Source organism: Salvelinus alpinus, chromosome 12, assembly GCF_045679555.1.
Source record: "Salvelinus alpinus chromosome 12, SLU_Salpinus.1, whole genome shotgun sequence".
Taxonomy (NCBI): domain Eukaryota; kingdom Metazoa; phylum Chordata; class Actinopteri; order Salmoniformes; family Salmonidae; genus Salvelinus; species Salvelinus alpinus.
In genome coordinates, this window is record NC_092097.1 from 3,708,520 (window position 1) to 3,728,526 (window position 20,007).

The 20,007-nt window shown below is 42.7% G+C and overlaps 1 protein-coding gene across 2 annotated transcripts in view; it reads left to right on the forward strand.

Annotated features, from left to right (window-relative positions):
* Positions 1 to 20,007, forward strand: part of LOC139535386 (protein TMEPAI-like) — an 80,087-nt gene that overhangs the window by 47,849 nt on the left and 12,231 nt on the right. Inside the window, exons 1-3 of one of the 2 annotated variants that reach the window (XM_071334741.1) lie at positions 9,946 to 10,126; positions 18,007 to 18,161; positions 19,683 to 19,736. In XM_071334741.1, the coding sequence (XP_071190842.1) occupies positions 10,066 to 10,126; positions 18,007 to 18,161; positions 19,683 to 19,736 (270 nt within the window). In that variant the 5' untranslated portion in view covers positions 9,946 to 10,065. Of the gene's footprint in view, positions 1 to 9,945; positions 10,127 to 18,006; positions 18,162 to 19,682; positions 19,737 to 20,007 lie in introns of those variants that run through there. The other variant, XM_071334740.1, reaches the window with a different exon arrangement.

Genomic DNA, 20,007 nt, shown 5'->3' on the forward strand with positions numbered 1-20,007 from the left:
CAGGAACAGTTTGGTGACGAACAATGCCTTTTCCAGCATGATGGAGCACCTTGCCATAAGGCAAAAGTGATAACTAAGTGGCTCGGGGAACAAAACATCAATATTTTGGGTCCATGGCCAGGAAACTCCCCAGACCTTAATCCCATTGAGAACTTGTGGTCAATCCTTAAGAGGCGGGTGGACAAACAGAAACCCACAAATTCTGATGACAAACTCCAAGCATTGATTATGCAAGAATGGGCTGCCATCAGTCAGGATGTGGCCCAGAAGTTAATTGACAGCATGCCAGGGCGGATTGCAGAGGTCTTGAAAAAGAAGGGTCAACACTGCAAATATTGACTCTTTGCATCAACTTCATGTAATTGTCAATAAAAGCCTTTGACACTTATGAAATGCTTTTAATTATACTTCAGTATTCCATAGTAACATCTGACAAAAATATCTAAAGACACTGAAGCAGCAAACTTTGTGAAAATTAATATTTGTGTCATTCTCAAAACTTTGGGCCAAGACTGTAGTGGGCAAAACCTACTTTCACAATAATTTGTATTAAATATTGCAAGCGACTACAATGTTTAATTTCTCTGAACAGGGTGGTAAAAACCACCAGATCCACAGGGAATACCTTACATAGGATGACGACACAATACTCCAAGCGGCAACTCGATACTACTTGTCAGACATGTAGAACTAATACTGTAGTAATACTCGTTCTAAGTATCTCACTTATGGTTTTGACAATTTTACGTCTTATCGAATGGTAAGAAGAATTTTGGTCCAAATCACAGGTTCAGTAGTATATCCAATTCAGTTGTTCAGTATTATATCCAAATTGGATATTCAGTACTACATTTAATGAATAGTAAATGGATCCTATAAATCAAAAGAGCCAATTGAGTGCAATCAATTTCTCAGAGATCAAATAAAATATAAAGAAAATAATGTTGCAGGAATGCTAGTCTTATCTGTTTCTAACTACAGAAAGGATTTCAGAACAATCTGTGATGGTGGGTGTCAGGCTTGCTGAAAGGACATGGAAAGACTCTAATACCAGTCTGTGTGGGTTTTTTCTAAGCTGTACCTTGAAATCAAGAATCGATATTTATCTAGTTGCAAAGTCTGTAGGCATTCAGATTATACATTTCCTTCATTCCTGGTTTAGGACCAGTTCTTAATTAAGCCATAGCGTTGTGTTCCTTCGGTGGACAGACTACGTTGCACTTTGGAGAACAGTTGCTTTTTGCAATTCATTTGGTTCTTGAGGTAGTTTGTTGCCCTTCGTTGGACTGGGATTGTGTGCTGCCTGGTGTAACTTGGCATAGTGCATGAGGGTTCGTGTAGGCTAATGGATGGGCCCACAACCCCTGCATCTCGATGGCTAAGCGTCTCCCACACACACGAATGGGATGATGGTTCGAGTCCCTTCCCAGTGCTTCATTGCAGTGGCTTTAGTTTCTCTCTCTGTTTTGCAATTCCGCTCTTGTGAAAATATATTGGCACCAAAATACATTATAAATCCATTCATGGGACAAGCGTGGTGAAATAAAGGTCAACTGAAAAAAGCACTGCACTGTGTGCACTCCATATCATTGTGTCAAGTCTGCCTGCTTATCTCCCTTATAGTGTTTGTGTGCGTTATGTCCACTTAGTGTGTGTGTATATTCCCATACTGTGTGTCCCGTTCGCCTCAGTTGGTAGAGCATGGCACTTGCAATGCCGGGGTTGTGTGTTCGATTCCCATGAGGGACCAGTATGAAAAATGTATACACTCATGTACTACTGTACGTGGCTCTGAATAAGAGCGTCTGCTAAATGACAAAAACATTTGTGTAAACATGTGTTTGTGAATGTCTCTTAACTAGGCCTATGAGTGTCATATTCAGCATCTCAGTAAAACTGGGTTTGAACGGGGTGTGGGTTGCTCCTGAGTCCGGAAATGCTTAACAGACACGCCGGGCAGCAATTGAAAGTCGCTCTGAGGCGTTAAGCTAAGTCTGAAAACATAAAATACAGAGGCAGAGATTTGAAAGAGCAACAATTCTGGTTTTGTTGGTCTTAATGGCCCCCTTTCCTCCTGACTAGTTGACAACCATAGTTCCACTAGACCTGTTTTCCGACAGCTCTTGTCTGGACTCACCGCTCGTTCTATCAAATCCATTTAGACTCCTTCATGCATGCCCCTGTTGTTTGGGTTGAAATAATTACTATAACTTGAGTTTGATTAAAGCACAGTCAGCTTTGTTTATTGAACATTTTCTCCCCCCCAAGACTTGTCCAAACAAAGACTCCAGGAAGGTTTCCCATTACTTTGGGCCTTTTCACCCTCTCTCTCTCTCTCCCCCACCACCTAACCCACTAGACATGTGTGAACATACACTTAAATACTCACAAACACCTATGAAGTTCACCAAAGCTCCAGCCATAAGCTGGGTGTTGGGTGGTGCATGCTTTGCTTGCAGTTCAATTGGCTCTTCTAAGAAAGCGTAATCTCAGAATTTCACTGAAAGCTCCACACACTGGTATTGATTTTTACAATATAGTCTTTAACAATGTTTAGATACAATGCCAGCCAAAATGTAAAGTTGTAGAAGTCAGACGACTTCACTGTATGTTTTCTCCTAGTTTGGTTGAGTATAAATCGACCAAAAATATTGTTATATTATATTTGGGACATATCGCCCAGTCCTACTGACTAACCTCTATCTAAGTTCGCAACTTTTTGACTGAGCAGATCAGTGTTAGCATCTACGCTATAATTTCCCTATATAAGGCAAAAGGTGATTCCTCACAAAACTAAAACAAACCAAAAATACCATGCTTTTATTGATTTTCACAAAACGTAATCCATAGAAGGGTCCTTTTTGGAGGAAGGACAGTTGATTTACTTGACATTTGTAACTTAAAGCATAATTGAGAAATATTGAGTTGAAGTTGCAATATTTGTGACATTTTGGCCTTACCCAGGCCTCCTTTAAAACTCCAAAATGTTTGAAGGTGCTAGAAAGATTGGTGTTTACCGTTTTCTCTGTAACACGAGTATTTTTATTACATTTTATTACATTTAATATTTGAATATTGAAAAATATATTTTCAATATTAATGTTTTTATTTTCCGTTATTCATAAATGAATGTAATTAAATAAAATTGTTATTGAAATCAAAATACTACTCCTATTACAGTGCAGGCGGCAAAGGCTCATATGACACACATGTTTGCCTTGTAGCACCTACAGATGAAGCATTATGTAGTCTTAAAGGAGGCCTGGGTACGGCCAAAATGTCACAAATATGTCAACAATCCTTCCTCCAAAGGACTGTTCTGTGGATAACATTTTGTGAAACTCCCTTACATCATGACTTTTTTTCCCTTTTAGTTTTGTGAGAAATCACCCGAAAGCTAAATAATTCACTTAGCCCAACTTCCCCCTTGCCACTCCTTTTTTCCTCACCCGTATCAATAGTGTGAGTATCCCAGTCTAAAGTTCCCACACTTGTTGGTTGTGTGACTGTGACTCCAAAGTCAATGAAAAGTGATGTGCTTTGTCCCCCCTCGTGTCTCTCTATCACTCTTCTCTGTCTAGGTCTCTCGCTGCTCTGCCCTTCTCAGTGACTCTGCACAGTGCAAACCTGCCCTGTCTGCTCTGAGCACTGCAGCCCCTTTCAACGCAGTCTTTTCTCATGTACAACCCCCTCTGTCACAGACACACACAGGCATGCGCACACACACACACCCCTCCTTCCTGCCCATGTGAACAGACAGTTTTACAGACTGATAACCCCCACCCTTCCTTGTACACACACACACACAAACTGCTATCTGGCCACTCCCAACTTCCCACGACTAAAGGCCTCCACATGCTTCTGTTTGGCAGGCACCTAAACGAGTGCGCTCGCTTACTCCCTTAAAACCTTTGTTTGAAAAATGAGAAAAGGTACTGTTTGTCCATCTGTTTCTTACTGAGATCTTAGTCGTACAATCTTTCATCAAACTAAAATGTAAAACGAGTCATCTATCGCTGAATGACAACAAACACTTAAAGACTGTTGACCAGTGACCAACAAAGGGGCGTAGACTTTTTGCACGAACAGCTGGAAAAAAACTTGCCAAAGACCAAAACGGAACTAAATTTCACAAAATGTCTCAATAATATATGTACGAACTGTTCCAAACGGTTTTGGATGGGAAGTGCACAGACCTTTTGGGGGGTCGTGTGCTCCAAAACAACAAAAATCACGCGACTGCGGTCAGAGACTCGTTGAGCAATTGTTACAAGAGGGGAAAGCAGCCCAATCTGATGGACGTGTTTTGCCAAACTATTTTGACCTGGAATAAATGCTGCCCTTAACAAAGACCAACACAATTTCAGTCAAAATAGAAGATTGCAAGAAATAATGGGCTACCATGACTATATCCAACCCAACTCCATTTTTTTGCCACTTTCATGTATCCCAGTGGTTTTCTAACTTTTTGACCCGTGGCCCCCAAAAAGGAATGGTTAAAAACGTGTGAACATGCGCGCACAATCACTGTACAAATGTAGCCTGTTATTACAGTCATAAACAGTGATGCATTTTCAAAACGCAAGATAGGCTACAGAAATAAACTGCATTTTACACCTGCATTTGGAGCTGAAAGTCATTCATGTTAGCGGCCAATATGAACTAGGGATATAGGCCTATTACGTCACTTCTCTGGAGTCCAGAAGAGAAAAATCAAGGAAAATCAAATGCGGTTGGAGGATCGGATGGAAAAGCATGTTCTCTCTGCACTGTGCCATGACTTTGGAGGACAGCCTGCCTGCAGTGTGCTCGTTGCCAGCCGGGTAGCCCTGTTCTTCCTCACAAATATCGTGATAAATTTGCCAGAATGTTAAATCTTCATCCCGTAAGATTGAAGGCAGTGTGATGTTACAGCTGCTTATTTTATAGCCAGTATCTACCCAAACTTGGCCTATCAGTGGCATAACGCAGAGAGAAAAGTGTGAAAAGCTAATTTTAACAAAGTACACCAGTTAATTGAAATGCATTCCAAGTGACTACCTCATGAAGCTGGTTGAGAGAATGCCAACAGTGTGCAAAGCTGTCATCAATGCAAAGGGCGGCTACTTAGAAGAATCTCAAATATAACATATATTTATATTTGTTTAACACTTTTGTGGTTACTACATGATTCCATATGTGTTATTTCATAGTTTTGATGTCCTCACTATTTTTCTACAATGTAGAAAATAGTAAAAACAAAGAAAAACCGTTGAATGAGTGTCCAAACTTTTGACTGGTACTGTATGTAAATAAAGTATTTCTGTTTTTTATTTTTAATAAATTTGCTAACATTTCTAAAAGCCTGTTTTTGCTTTGTCATTCATTTTAAAATGAAGCTGTAACGAAACAAAATGTGTAAATAGTCAAGGTGTTTGAATACTTTCCGAAGGCACTGTATATGTAATATTATAATAATTTTTTTCTTTAAAACAACAATAAAATACTATACACAGACAATAAAAATGTCCGCTCCCATCCGTAGGTGCTCTGGTCAGTGTGTGCGCTCGCTCCCACCTTCCCAGAGACGCCAGCAAAGGCAAGGCCCTGCTCCCGGCCCAAAGGGATTTTCTAAGGTAGGGGAAAAACCAAACTCCACCCGTCGCCCGGGCCGGCATGGAAGCGAGCGCACCCATAACTGCCACGACCAGAACACACAGCATGAAACCAAACCATAAAACATAAATAGCAAAATGCAAAACATACAATAATCCCATCCCCACCCTCACTCCTGATTTAGAGGAACTCAAACATTTATATTGTACATTCATGTATATAATTATTCCAACACTCTTCAATTCCACCCTTCAGACAGCCACAGATCAAACAATCTTTCCCAATAAATCGTCATTCTACCATTTCCTCTCGCAATACATCCCTCCATTCTCCCATGGTGTCTTAATAGAGACTTGCACTTCCCCAGCTGCAACATTTCTTCCGAAAAAATAAACCCAAAAAATATTTTTTTTTACCCAAGAGCACAATGATATTTCCCATTGACTGACTGTGGTCCTTCAAATCCCCCAGCAATACAGTTTGCAGGTCCAACCGCACCCTGATATTATGGGATAACAACCATTCCTGGACCAGACTCATTTGCATTTGCATTCCTCAAGGTAAGCCAATCAGGAGCATGAAGGGGAGTGCAGCTGAATCAACGATAAGATGAATAACTTCCATTTCGCTTGCCTTTCTCATAACAATATTACTTCTCTCATGCAATGGTTCGTCTGTTAAAATGACCCAGAAACGATAGATAGAAAATGGACTACTGGAATAAAGTGCATTATTGTACGTCAATTGTAAAGTCTTTTGTCTGTAATGTATTTTTCGTTATGTGTTGGACCCCAGTAAGACAGACTAGCTGTCTCCATTGGCATCGACTAATGGGGTTCGTAAAAAATCAAGCACAAAAAGACTTCTCACAAGACACAATGTTGGTTGTAGACGATGTAGCTGGCTTCATTGTTGCTTTGATATATAGCCTCTGATATGATGTAAGCCTAGCCTATGACATAGGGTACCCAATAACACCATGTCCCTGGATTCTACATAATATAATATCCCAAATAGACATGTCAGTGGAACCAGACATTTGGCTCTGTCTATGGAACCCCCAAGGGGAGGAGAGTGAGTGTTTGGGCTGGAGAGCTGAAGCCCAGCTGGATAGGGAGAGAGGGGGCCTAGGGAGGGGGGTGAAGAAAGGGAGAAAGCAAGCCAGTGGGCACGGCGATGCGGTCCTATAACTAGGCCACTCCGGAACATTCAATATCGTCTTGGTAAGCATCTCCAGTATATATTTGGCCTTGTGTTGTATGTTATTGTCCTGCTGAAAGGTGAATTTCTCTCGCGGTGTCTGGTGGAAATCAGACCGAGCCATTCCGTTTCTTTTTATCCTAAAAAACTCCCTAGTCCTTACCAATGACAAGCATACCCATAACATGATGCAGCCACCACCATGCTTGAAAATATGAAGAGTGGTACTCAGTGTTGTGTTGGATTTGCCCCAAACATAACGCTTTGTACTGAGGACATAAAGTTAATTTCTTTGCCATTTTCTCCCCCGCAGTTTTACTGTAGTGTCTTATTGCAAACATGATGCATGTTTTGTAATATTTGTATTCTGTACAGGCTTCCTTCTTTTCATTCTGTCATTTAGGTTAGTATTGTGGAGTACTACAATCTTGTTGATCCAGCCCCAGTGTTTCTCCTATCCCTGTTTTAAAGTCACCATTGGCCTCATGGTTTACTTCCTCTCCAGCAACTGAGTTAGGAAGGACGCCTGTTTCTTTGTAGTGACTGGGTGTATTGATACACCATCCAAAGTGTAATTGATATCTTCACCATGCTAAAAGGGATATTCAATGTCTGCTTTTTCAATTTTTTCATCTACCAATTGGTGCCTTTTATTGGAAAACCTCCCTGGTCTTTGTGGTTGAATCTGTGTTTGAAATTCACTGCTCGACTGAGGGACCTTTACAATTATCTGTATGTGTGGGGTACAGAGATGAGGTAGTCATTCAGAAATATTAAACACTATTATTGCACACAGAGTGAGTCCATGCAACTTATTATGTGACTTGTTAAGCAAATTTTCAGGCTTGCCATAAAAGTGTTGAATACTTATTGACTCAAGACATTTCAGCGTTTCATCTTTTATTTAATTGTAAAAAACATAATTCCACTTTGACCTTATGGGGTATTGTGTGTAGGCCAGTGACACAACATTTCAATTGAATCCATTTTAAATTCAGGCTGTAACACAACAAAATGTGGAAAAAGTCAAAGGGTGTGAATACTTCATGAAGGCACTGTATTTGTGTTTCTTTACCATAACAGTTGACTTTAATGACTTGAGGAATTCTAGTAACATACTTTTGTATTCTCCGCAGGTTTGTATATTTAAGGTTGTAAATAAATGTGTTTTGAAGAAGTGTAATTTACAGTAAATTAATAAATACAGTGGGGAGAACAAGTATTTGATACACTGCCGATTTTGCAGGTTTTCCTACTTACAAAGCATGTAGAGGTCTGTAATTTTTATCATAGGTACACTTCAACTGTGAGAGAAGGAATCTAAAACAAAAATCCAGAAAATCACATTGTATGATTTTTAAGTAATTAATTTGCATTTTATTGCATGACATAAGTATTTGATACATCAGAAAAGCAGAACTGAATATTTGGTACAGAAACCTTTGTTTGCAATTACAGAGATCATACGTTTCCTGTAGTTCTTGACCAGGTTTGCACACACTGCAGCAGGGATTTTGGCCCACTCCTCCATACAGACCTTCTCCAGATCCTTCAGGTTTCGGGGCTGTCGCTGGGCAATACGGACTTTCGGCTCCCTCCAAAGATTTTCTATTGGGTTCAGGTCTGGAGACTGGCTAGGCCACTCCAGGACCTTGAGATGCTTCTTACGGAGCCACTCCTTAGTTGCCCTGGCTGTGTGTTTCGGGTCGTTGTCATGCTGGAAGACCGAGCCACGACCCATCTTCAATGCTCTTACTGAGGGAAGGAGGTTGTTGGTCAAGATCTCGCGATACATGGCCCCATCCATCCTCCCCTCAATACGGTGCAGTCGTCCTGTCCCCTTTGCAGAAAAGCATCCCCAAAGAATGATGTTTCCACCTCCATGCTTCACGGTTGGGATGGTGTTCTTGGGGTTGTACTCATCCTTCTATTCCTCCAAACACGGCGAGTGGAGTTTAGAGCAAAAAGCTCTATTTTTGTCTCATCAGACCACATGACCTTCTCCCATTCCTCCTCTGGATCATCCAGATGGTCATTGGCAAACTTCAGACGGGCCTGGACATGCGCTGGCTTGAGCAGGGGGACCTTGCGTGCGCTGCAGGATTTTAATCCATGACGGCGTAGTGTGTTACTAATGGTTTTCTTTGAGACTGTGGTCCCAGCTCTCTTCAGGTCATTGACCAGGTCCTGCCGTGTAGTTCTGGGCTGATCCCTCACATTCCTCATGATCATTGATGCCCCACGAGGTGAGATCTTGCATGGAGCCCCAGACCGAGGGTGATTGACCGTCATCTTGAACTTCTTCCATTTTCTAATAATTGTGCCAACAGTTGTTGCCTTCTCACCAAGCTGCTTGGCTATTGTCCTGTAGCCCATCCCAGCCTTGTACAGGTCTACAATTTATCCCTGATGTCCTTACACAGCTCTCTGGTCTTGGCCATTGTGGAGAGGTTGGAGTCTGTTTGATTGAGTGTGTGGAAAGGTGTCTTTTATACAGGTAATGAGTTCAAACAGGTGCAGTTAATACAGGTAATGAGTGGAGAACAGGAGGGCTTCTTAAAGAAAAACTAACAGGTCTGTGAGAGCCGGAATTCTTACTGGTTGGTAGGTGATCAAATACTTATGTCATGCAATAAAATGCAAATTAATTACTTAAAAATCATACAATGTGATTTTCTGGATTTTTGTTTTAGATTCCATCTCTCACAGTTGAAGTGTACCTATGATAAAAATGACAGACCTCTACATGCTTTGTAAGTAGGAAAACCTGCAAAATCGGCAGTGTATCAAATACTTGTTCTCCCCACTGTATATAGGAATGTGCTTTGCAGTGGTAATGCTGGTAATTTCCTTTCTCTAATTTCAAGTCAAATTAACTCGATCAAAAAAATCAGTCTAGACTCAATGGCTTGGGCCACATCTGATCTCTCTTTTTTTCACCCTCCTCATCCCTCTCCCTCTTTCTGTCTTTCTCATATCATTATTACCTCCATCTTTGACCCATCTGTCTTTCTGTGGTCTGTCCTACCACTCCGCCTATCACGCTCTCTCCCTCTGGAAAACGAGGTCTGTCTGTTCTCTTTCGTTGACTCCTCCCTCTACTTGCCCCCCATATTTCTGGGGGAGGGGGGTTGCAGGAAGTCAGCTGTTGTGTCTGTCGAGGAATGTGTGTGAGAAAAAGTGGGGGCAAGGCTGCAGACCTTTGTGAGTCGCAGTGTGTGTGTCGTCTCGCTCTCGCTCACCAAAGTTCAGGTTCAGGGGGGTAACACGATGCAGCCGGTTTCAGGAGGTCCCCACCACCACTATAACTGCGTTCAAACTCCATGTAGAGGTGAGTTGTGCATTCTTGGATTTGGGATTTTAATATTTGTGTATCTTGTATTTTAATGATTGTGTAAAGTTCATAATGCATTTGGAGTTTTTATTCCCAAGTCAAAAGTGTAACGCGATGAGTCATTGTGCTCTTTTTCTGGACTTTCTCGAATTTCAGTACCTTTTCCAATTGTGTGGTTGTCTGTGTTTAACTACTGCGATAAAAGCCTTTGTTGATGTGTGAGGATGGCAAACTCTCCTTGAATGCAGCTGCAAGTCAGACAACGTTGTGTAATAGTTGCTGGTAAGAGTTTTATGGAATTTTGGAACAAACTATTATCAAGTCTGTCCAGCCTGCGAGAGCATTTCAGTATCTGGGTTATGTGCACACTCTTTGCATAGCTTGGTCTCTTTGTCATCTTGAATAGAATAGGTTAGACTGTTTCATAGAGGAAGCTACTGTGTTATCTTATGCTTTGCTTATCTGTTTAGTTAGGCTGTCTGTGTTTGATGGAAGTAGTTGCTTGGGGCAAAAGTCCCTGCTGGTTTTTTGTATGTAGGGCTGTCCGTGAACTTTCTCTCTCTTTCTCTCTGACTGCTGAAGTGTCACCAAGTGTGTCTGAGTTAGAAAGAGTGGATGTTTGTGTGTGTGTGTGTGTGTGTGTGTGTGTGTGTGTGTGTGTGTGTGTGTGTGTGTGTGTGTGTGTGTGTGTGTGTGTGTGTGTGTGTGTGCGCGTGCATGCTCTGTCTGTCTGGGGTCACATGGGGGAGGGGAAGGTCAGGCTGTCCTGCCCTGTCTCCAAACAAAGATTGCTCTGTCTGTCTGCATCGACACTGTTGTGAACTCTGCTGCGGAAAAGAGCTCCCATGGCCTCAGGATCAATAGAGCCTCTAAGCTGACCAATAACTTCACTCTTTTCACTTCACATGCACAGACAGACAGACAAACAGAGACGCACAGGCACAAACATACTGTACACACACACCTTTTGGAGTGTATCACTATGGTGATGATCACTGGTGATATTCAAACATAAGAATGTCTTAAGAATGTCATAAGCATTTCACAGTAAGGTTGTATTCGGCGCATGTGACAAATACATTTGATTTGATTTTAATGGATTCTGTTGGTATTGGGCAAGATGTCACCCAAGTTGGGATTTTCCAGGAAGTAAATAACAAACTTTTCACTGGAAGCAGCCAATCAAATCAAATAACATTTTATTTGTCACGTGTGCCGAATACAACAGGTGTAGTAGACCTTACCGTGAAATGCTTATGACATTCTTAAGACATTCTTTTGTTTGAATATCACCTTACCATGTAATGCTTACTTACAAGCCCTTAACCAACAATGCAGTTGAAGAAATAGAGTAAAGAAAATATTTACAAAATAAACAACATTTTTTAAAAAATGTAATAAAATCAAAAGGTAACACAAGATTTACATAACAGTAACAAGGCTATATACAGGGGGTAGTCCGGGTGGCCATTTGATTAATTGTTCAGCAGTCTTATGGCTATGCGGTAGAAGCTGTTAAGGAGCCTTTTGGTCCTAGACTTAGCCCTCCGGTACCGCTTGCCATGCGGTAGCAAAGAGAAAAGTCTGACTTGGGTGACTGGAGTCTTTGACAATTCTTTGGGCCTTCCTCTGACACCGCCAAGTATATAGGTCCTGGATGTCAGGAAGCTTGGCCCCAGTGATGTACTGGCCCATACGCACTACCCTCTGTAGCGCCTTATGGTCAGATGCCCTCTTCACGACTGTCTTGGTGTGTTTGGACCATGATAGATCATTGGTGATGTGGACACCAAGGAACTTGAAACTCTCGACCCGCTCCACTACAGCCCCGTTGATGTTAATAGGGGGCCTGTTTGGCCCGCCTTTTCCTGTCGTCCACGGTCAGCTCCTTGGTCTTGCTCACATTGAGGGAGAGGTTGTTGTCTTGGCACCACACTGCCAGTTCTCTGACCTCCCTATAGGCTGTCTCATCGTTGTCAGTGATCAGGCCTACCACTGTTGTGTCGTCAGCAAACTTAATGATGGTGTTGGAGTCATGCTTGGCCACGCAGTCGTGGGTGAGCAGGGAGTACAGGAGGGGACTAATGTTTTTATATATATTTTTTATTTCAACTTTATTTAACCAGGTAGGCCATTTGAGAACAAGTTCTCATTTACAACTGCGACCTGGCCAAGATAAAGCAAAGCAGTGTGACATAAACAACACAGAGTTACACATGGAATAAACAAATGTACGGTCAATAACACAATAGAAAAGTCTATATACAGTGAGTGCAAATGAAGTAAGATTAGGGAGGTAAGGCAATAAATAGGCCATAGTGGCAAAATAATGACAATTTAGCAGTTAAACACTGGAGTGATAGATGTGCAGACGATGAATGTGCAAGTAGAGATACTGGGGTGCAAAGGAGCAAAAAAATAAATAACAACATGGGGATGAGGTAGTTGGGTGGGCTATTTACAGATGGGCTATGTACAGGTGCAATGATCTGTAAGCTGCTCTGACAGCTGATGCTTAAAGTTAGTTAGGGAAATATGAGTCTCCAGCTTCAGTGATTTTTGCAATTCGTTACAATTCGTTACAGTCATTGGCAGCAGAGAACTGGAAGGAAAGGCGGCCAAAGGATGAATTGGCTTTGGGGATGACCAGTGAGATATACCTGCTGGAGCGCGTGCTACGGGTTGGTGCTGCTGTGGTTACCAGTGAGCTGAGATAAGGCGGGGCTTTACCTAGCAAAGACTTATAGATGACCTGGAGCCAGTGGGTTTGACGACGAGTATGAAGCGAGGGCCTACCAACGAGAGCATACAGGTCGCAGTGGTGGGTAGTATATGGGGCTTTGGTGACAAAACGGGTGGCACTGTGATAGACTGCATCCAATTTGTTGAGTAGAGTGTTGGAGGCTATTTTATAGATGACATCGCCAAAGTCGAGGATCGGTAGGATGGTCTGTTTTACGAGGGTAGCATGAGTGAAGGATGCTTTGTTGCGATATAGGAAGCCGATTCTAGATTTAATTTAGGATTGGAGATGCTTAATGTGAGTCTGGAAGGAGAGTTTACAGTCTAACCAGACACCTAGGTATTTGTAGTTGCCCACGTATTCTAAGTCAGAGCCGTCCAGAGTAGGGATGCTGGACGGGCGGGCGGGCAGGTGCGAGCAGTGATCGATTGAATAGCATGCATTTAGTTTTACTTGCATTTAAGAGCAGTTGGAGGCCACGTAAGGAGAGTTGTATTGCATTGAAGCTCGTCTGGAGGTTTGTTAACAGCGTCCAATGAAGGGCCAGAAGTATACAGACTAAGCACAGGAGGGGCCCCAGTGTTGAGGATCAGCGTGGCGCACGTGTTGTTGCCTACCCTTACCACCAGGGGGCGGCCCGACAGGAAGTCCAGGATCCAGTTGCAGAGGGAGGTGTTTTAGTCCCAGGTCCTTAGCTTAGTGATGAGCTTTGTGGGTACTATGGTGTTGAACGCTGAGCTGTAGTCAATGAACAGCATTCTCACATAGGTGTTCCTTTTGTCCAGGTGGGAAAGGGCAGAGTGGAGTGCGATTGAGATTGCGTCATCCGTGGATCTGTTGGGGCGGTATGCGAATTGGAGTGGGTCTAGGGTTTCCGGGATGATGGTGTTGATGTGAGCCATGACCAGGCTTTCAAAGCACTTCATGGCTACCGACGTGAGTACTATGGGGCGGTAATCATTTAGGCAGGTTTCCTTCGCTTTCTTGGGCACAAGAACTATGGTGGTCTGTTTGAAACATGTAGGTATTACAGACTTGGTCAGGGAGAGGTTGAACATGTCAGTGAAGACACTTGCCAGTTGTTCCGCGCATGCTTTGAGTCCACGTTCTGGTAATCTGTCTGGCCCCGCAGATTTGTGAATGTTGACCTGTTTTAAAGGTCTAGCTCACATCGGCTATGGCGGGCATGATCACACAGTCGTCCAGAACAACTGGTGCTCTTATGCAGTGTTGCTTGCCTTGAAGCGAGTTTAAAAGGCATTTAGCTCATCTGGTAGGCTCGCGTCACTGGGCAGCTCACGGCTGAGTTTCCCTTTGTAGTCCGAAATAGTTTTCAAGCCCTGCCACATCCGACGACGTCAAGAGCCGGTGTAGTAGGATTCAATCTTAGCCCTGTATTGATGCTTTGCCTGTTTGTTGGTTCGCCTGAGGGTATAGCGGGATTTCTTATCAGCGTCCGGATTAGTGTCCCACTCCTTGAAAGCGGCAGCTCTGGCCTTTAGCTCGGTGCGGGTTTTGCATGTAATCCATGGCTTCTGGTTGGGAAATGTACATATGGTCACTGTGGGCACGATGCCGTCGATGCACTTATTGATGAAGCCGGTTACTGAGGTGGTATACTCCTCAATGCCATTGGATGAATCCCGGAACATATTCTAGTCTGTGCTAGCAAAACAGTCCTGTAGCGTAGCATCCATGTCATCTGACCACTTTCGAATTGCGCAAGTCACAGGTACTTCCTGCTTTAGTTTTAGCTTTTAAGCAGAATCAGGATGATAGAATTATGGTCAGATTTGCCAAATGGAGGGCAAGGGAGAGCTTTGTATGCGTCTCTGTGTGTGGAGTAAGGGTGGTCTAGAGTTTTTTTCCTCTGGTTGCACATATGACATGCTGGTAGAAATTAGGTAAAGCGGTTTTAAGTTTGCCTGCATTAATGTCCCCGGGCCACTAGGAGTGCCGCTTCTGGATGAGCAATTTCTTGTTTGCTTATGGTCTTATACAGCTCGTTGAGTGCAGTCTTAGTGCCGGCATCGGTTTGTGGTGGTTAATAGAGGGCTACGAATAATATAGATGAGAACTCTCTTTGTAGATAGTGTGGTCTACAGCTTATCATGAGGTATTCTACCTCAGGCGAGTAATACCTCGAGACTTCTTTAATATTAAACATTGCACACCAGCAGTTGTTGACAAATAGACACACACCCCCGCCCCTCGTCTTAACAGACGTAACTGCTCTGTCCTGCCGATGCACGGAGAAGCCAGCCAGCTCTATATTATCCATGTCGTCTTTCAGCCACATCTCGGTGAAACATAAGAAATTACAGCTTTTAATGTCCTGTTGGTAGGATAGTCTTAATCGTAGATTCTCCAGTTTGTTTTCCAATGATTTCACATTGGCCAATAATACGGAGGGTAGTGGTGGTTTACCTACTGGTCTGTGAATTCTTACAATACACCCCGCCATTCTCCCCTTTTTTCTCCGTATTTTCTTGACACTGACGACGGGGATTTCGGCCTTGTCTTGACAAAGCAGTATATCCTTCGTGTCGGACTCATTAAAGAAAAAATCTTTGTCCAGTTTGAGGTGAGTAATTGCTGTTCTAAAGTCCAGAAGTTATTTTTGGTCATAAAAGACGGTAGCAGCCATATTATGTAAAAAAATTAGTTACAAGCAATGCGAAATAAACAAACAGAATAGTACAGTTGGTTAGGAGCCTGTAAAACGGCAGCCATCCCCTCCGGCGCCATTACTATTGATAATCATGATGACAGTATAGGTTGTCAGATCAATAACATCATACCTGTCATAAATTATACTTGAAATGTGTTTCATGTCATTGTGATGATGTTGTACCCCCTAGAGCAGGGGTGGGCAACTTTGATAGGGGTGGGGGCCTCAAAATCAATCATCTGAACTCAAATCATGGGGGGGGATGCAGTGGCTCACGGGTCTGCGTATCCACATCCATACCCACACGTAGTCAGAGCCGGTGCTAAGCAAAAAAGAATACTTTTTTCACGTTTGTCCATATTTTGCCATGGGGTATAGAGAAAATGTTGCAGTTTTAAAGCAAATTTGCAGCAAATCTAAACATTTTGCCAGTAGGTATGGATAAATGTTTGCAGTTTTTAATATGATATCTGTGTGAGAGTGACTATCAAAATCAATGGGTGCCCCCGGTCAGTAATTCAACCATGATTACTACAAGTTTAGATAGCTGGCCGCTAGACTAACTTATCAGTCTTTTTTGTTGTTGCTGACATAGGCTCATTGAGTGACTGTCAGTGACTGACATAAGAAAACAACTGCTGATGCACTACTATTCTAATGTTCCACATTAAGTTGAGACCCTGACTGAGTCCCCCCCCCCCCCCTTTGGAAATTGATCTGCGGGCCAGTTGCCCATCCCTGCCCTAGAGTCTGCAAAGCTAACATAAGGAATTGTTTTAAGATGGTCATACCAAGTGTACAAAACATTAAGGACACCTGCTCTTTCCATGACATAGACTTACCAGGTAAATGCAGGTGAAAGCTATGATCCCTTATTGATGTCACCTGTTAAATCCACTTCAATCAGTGTAGATGGAGGGAAAGAGACGGGGTTAAAGAAGGATTTTTAAGATTTGAGACAATTGAGACATAGATTGTGTATATGTGCCATTCAGAGGGTGAACGGGGTATGGTTTGTGTCAAGAACTGCAACTCTGCTGGGTTATTCACGCTCAACAGTTTCCCGTGTGTATCAAGAATGGTCCACCATCCACAGGACATCCAGCCAACCTGACAAACTTGTGGGAAGCATTGAAATCAACACGAGCCAGCATCACTGCGAAACGTTTGCGACACCTCGTAACCTTGTAGAGTCCATGCCCCTGACGAATTGAGGATGTTCTGAGGGCAAAGGGGCGGGGGGGGGGGGGGGGGGTGCGCAAATCAATATTAGGAAGGTGTTCTTAATGTTTTGTACACTCAGTGTATGTACAGTATATATATTTAATGAAACATTGAATTTGGCCTTACTGCTATTATTAGCCCATATAAATGCATTGAATAACATATTCATATATGGCATAACAGATAGTCAGTCCAATTTTTTTTCAAAAGGAAGTATATTTTGAAGTGTCTGATAAATAAATATAAGAAAGCTCAGGAAATAGTTTTTATAAATGATTTACCCATATGCCTTACTTCCATACATTTTTGAAACCGATACTGGGTTGTCTTCAGACGAGTCTTCTGAAGCTTTTTGCGGGTCATAGAGCAAAACAACCGACATGTACGTGCTTGTGAGTCTCAGCTTTCCATGGTGGGGTCATTCTAGTCTGCAGCCCAAACCGTGCGGATTCTACAGACAGAAGTTGGCACATCGGCTGTACCAACTTCTGACGAGTCCCGTGACACTTGTAGGGGTCGTAGATCACGGAAAACAGCACCGTGTTTGTGAGAGTCTCAACTTTCCATAGTGGGGTGATATTAGTTTGTAGCCTAAACCGTTCGACTGATTTTCGGGATGTCTCATGGTCTGAAAAACACCACTCCAGCTCTGCCACCTTCCACCACAGATGTGGAAGGCTGACATAGGTGGATGTGGTGGATTGAGAAGCAGCCCATGCAAAAAAAACTGCTTAAAACAGAGAGATTTGGATGGGACATGTTTCATTTTGCAAATTTTTCCCCCACCTGGTTGCGGACATTGACTCTAGTTCATGTTTTATGCTTTATTACATAGTTATAACCTCATAAGTAGCGTAATTGATGTAGCTAAACTTACAGCAAGTTATAACATACAATGAACTGAGACAGATTAGGAAGGAGTTGGCCATGCGTGCTTACATTTCAGTTGAGTTGTGAAAACTCATGGCCGCAACAAAATCATTTCTACAATATTGGTTTCTAGGCCATCAGTAAAAACGAGCTAGTTGCTTTTCGTAACACCGGATTAAGTCGTCATGACCTTCAATTACCATGGTCCCAAACTGTCCCAAACACCCTTTCCCAATAAACTGTGCAATGTGCATATCGGGTTCTCTGCTCCAAAATGTGATATTTTGATGAAGCTTAGGTGATGCAATCAGAACGTCTTCCACTAGTTCTAACCTGTCCCCCCTCTCTCTCTCTCTCGTCTCTCTCCAGCCCAGTTGGAGTTTGTGCAGATCCTGGTGATCGTTGTGGTGATGATGGTGATGGTGGTAGTGATCACCTGCCTGCTCAACCACTACCGCCTGTCGGAACGCTCCTTCATGTCCAGGGACAGCCAGGCCCGCAGGCGCCACCTACCACTGCCCTCTGTAAGTACTCTACCCTGACCAGGGCTGTGAACTAACTTTGCAGTCTTCATACAGACTAAGGGGTAGACTTACAGCCTTCACACAGACCAGGACATAGACTTTACTTTACAGCATTTACTCCACACAGACCAGGGTGTAGACTACTTTACAGCCTCCACACAAACCAGGGCATAGACTTAATATGAAACTAAAACCACCATGTTTCTACTTGGAAATAGGCAAGCCATAGTACAGGGTCCTATTTGGACATCATGGCAGGCCCGAACTAGCCATGTCAGAAAAGCAGATCATTTTTTACTAATGCAAACACACGTGATAATCAGACAATGGAATTCAGTTGGACCTGTATACTACATACACTATATGTGTTGATGTCGGTGTTTCTTTCTTTGTGTCTCTTTGTGAGACAGAGGCTCACTGGAGACGGGTTGTCTGCCACATGTCTGCCACATCGCTCAGTGCAGTGATCTGGAGATTCCAGGACCATATGACTGCACTGCTGCTTTCTGAGTCACACACCAACACATACTGTTGCTTTCTGAATCACCTAGCCCGGGATTCATCTGTTAGGAAATATGGGTCAGGATGCTGTGTGTGTGTGTTATCAGGTTTGTGTTTGATTCAGAATTGTGGAATTGACTCCCATTCAACTCAGGAGTTGGAATTAGAATTGCATTGGCCACACCCCACAGGACATAGAATTTGAGTTTAAGTGACAGGACATAGAATTGAATTCAGTGCAATTCAATGAAATTCCACTCAGTTATCCAACATGAGAGTTTCATTGAATCTGACAGGTTACACTTCAAGATACCAAATAATATATCACTTTACTCCAGAAACAATGTTCAAATATTATTTTAACCTCAGTGCTTAGAATAGCTAATTCTATTTCCACCATTCATTTCATTGGTTTGGCTTCTTTTTGAAGGCTTTAGGGTCAACTTGAGGGCTGACCTAATGCATTCCGGGAAATGTAGTCTTTCCCCCATATTGAACAAAATTTAAGTGATTCATGAAATATAATAACTTAGAATATTCACATATTTCAATACAATAGGCTTACACCTAATGTAGAATAGACGAAGGCATTTGAATTTCACTGAGTTCAATTATATTTCCTTTAATTCAAATTGCAATTTTGTATCCTGTTTACGGCTTCGATTCAAATTCAAGAATGTAATTGGAATTTATGAGGCATTCTCAATCCAATTCTGAATTGAGCACAACCCTTTGAGCTATGCAGACTTCTGCGTACTCTGCAGGAGGGGGTATGAGTCATAGATGACAGAGCGTGTGTCCCCCCCCCCCCTCTCTCTCTCTCGCTCTCTCTCTCTCTCTCTCTCTCTCTCTCTGTGTGTGTTGGGATTGCTTCTGTGAAGAGCACAGGGATTAATCTCATCTCCCCCACCCTATGCTCTGTGGTTGGCTCTTTGGCTGGAAAGGGAAGACCTCCACCTAGTGGCACAACATGGTATCCATTGACAATATACATGCTCTCTGTCTCTTTCTTTCTCACAGGACGGGAGTCTGTGGTCCTCAGATGGCACAGGGCACGCCAGTGGAATGAGCGAGGTAAAGTGGATTATGGGTGGGAGTGGGCAAACTACTGCCCGTTCAATTTGTCCCACAGGAGTTTTACTTTTGGGGGGGCAATGATTATAATGGGCAATAAAAACATTCCAAGCCACTCCTGAACGTCTAAAACTAGATAGTAAGAATGTAGAAATGGTAATGGGCCTATATATTTATAAATAACTGCACATTTTCTGACAGCAAATTGATTTTGACTAACAAATCGTGACCAAAGAAATCTTTGCCACCCTCCGTTCAACTACAAAATCCC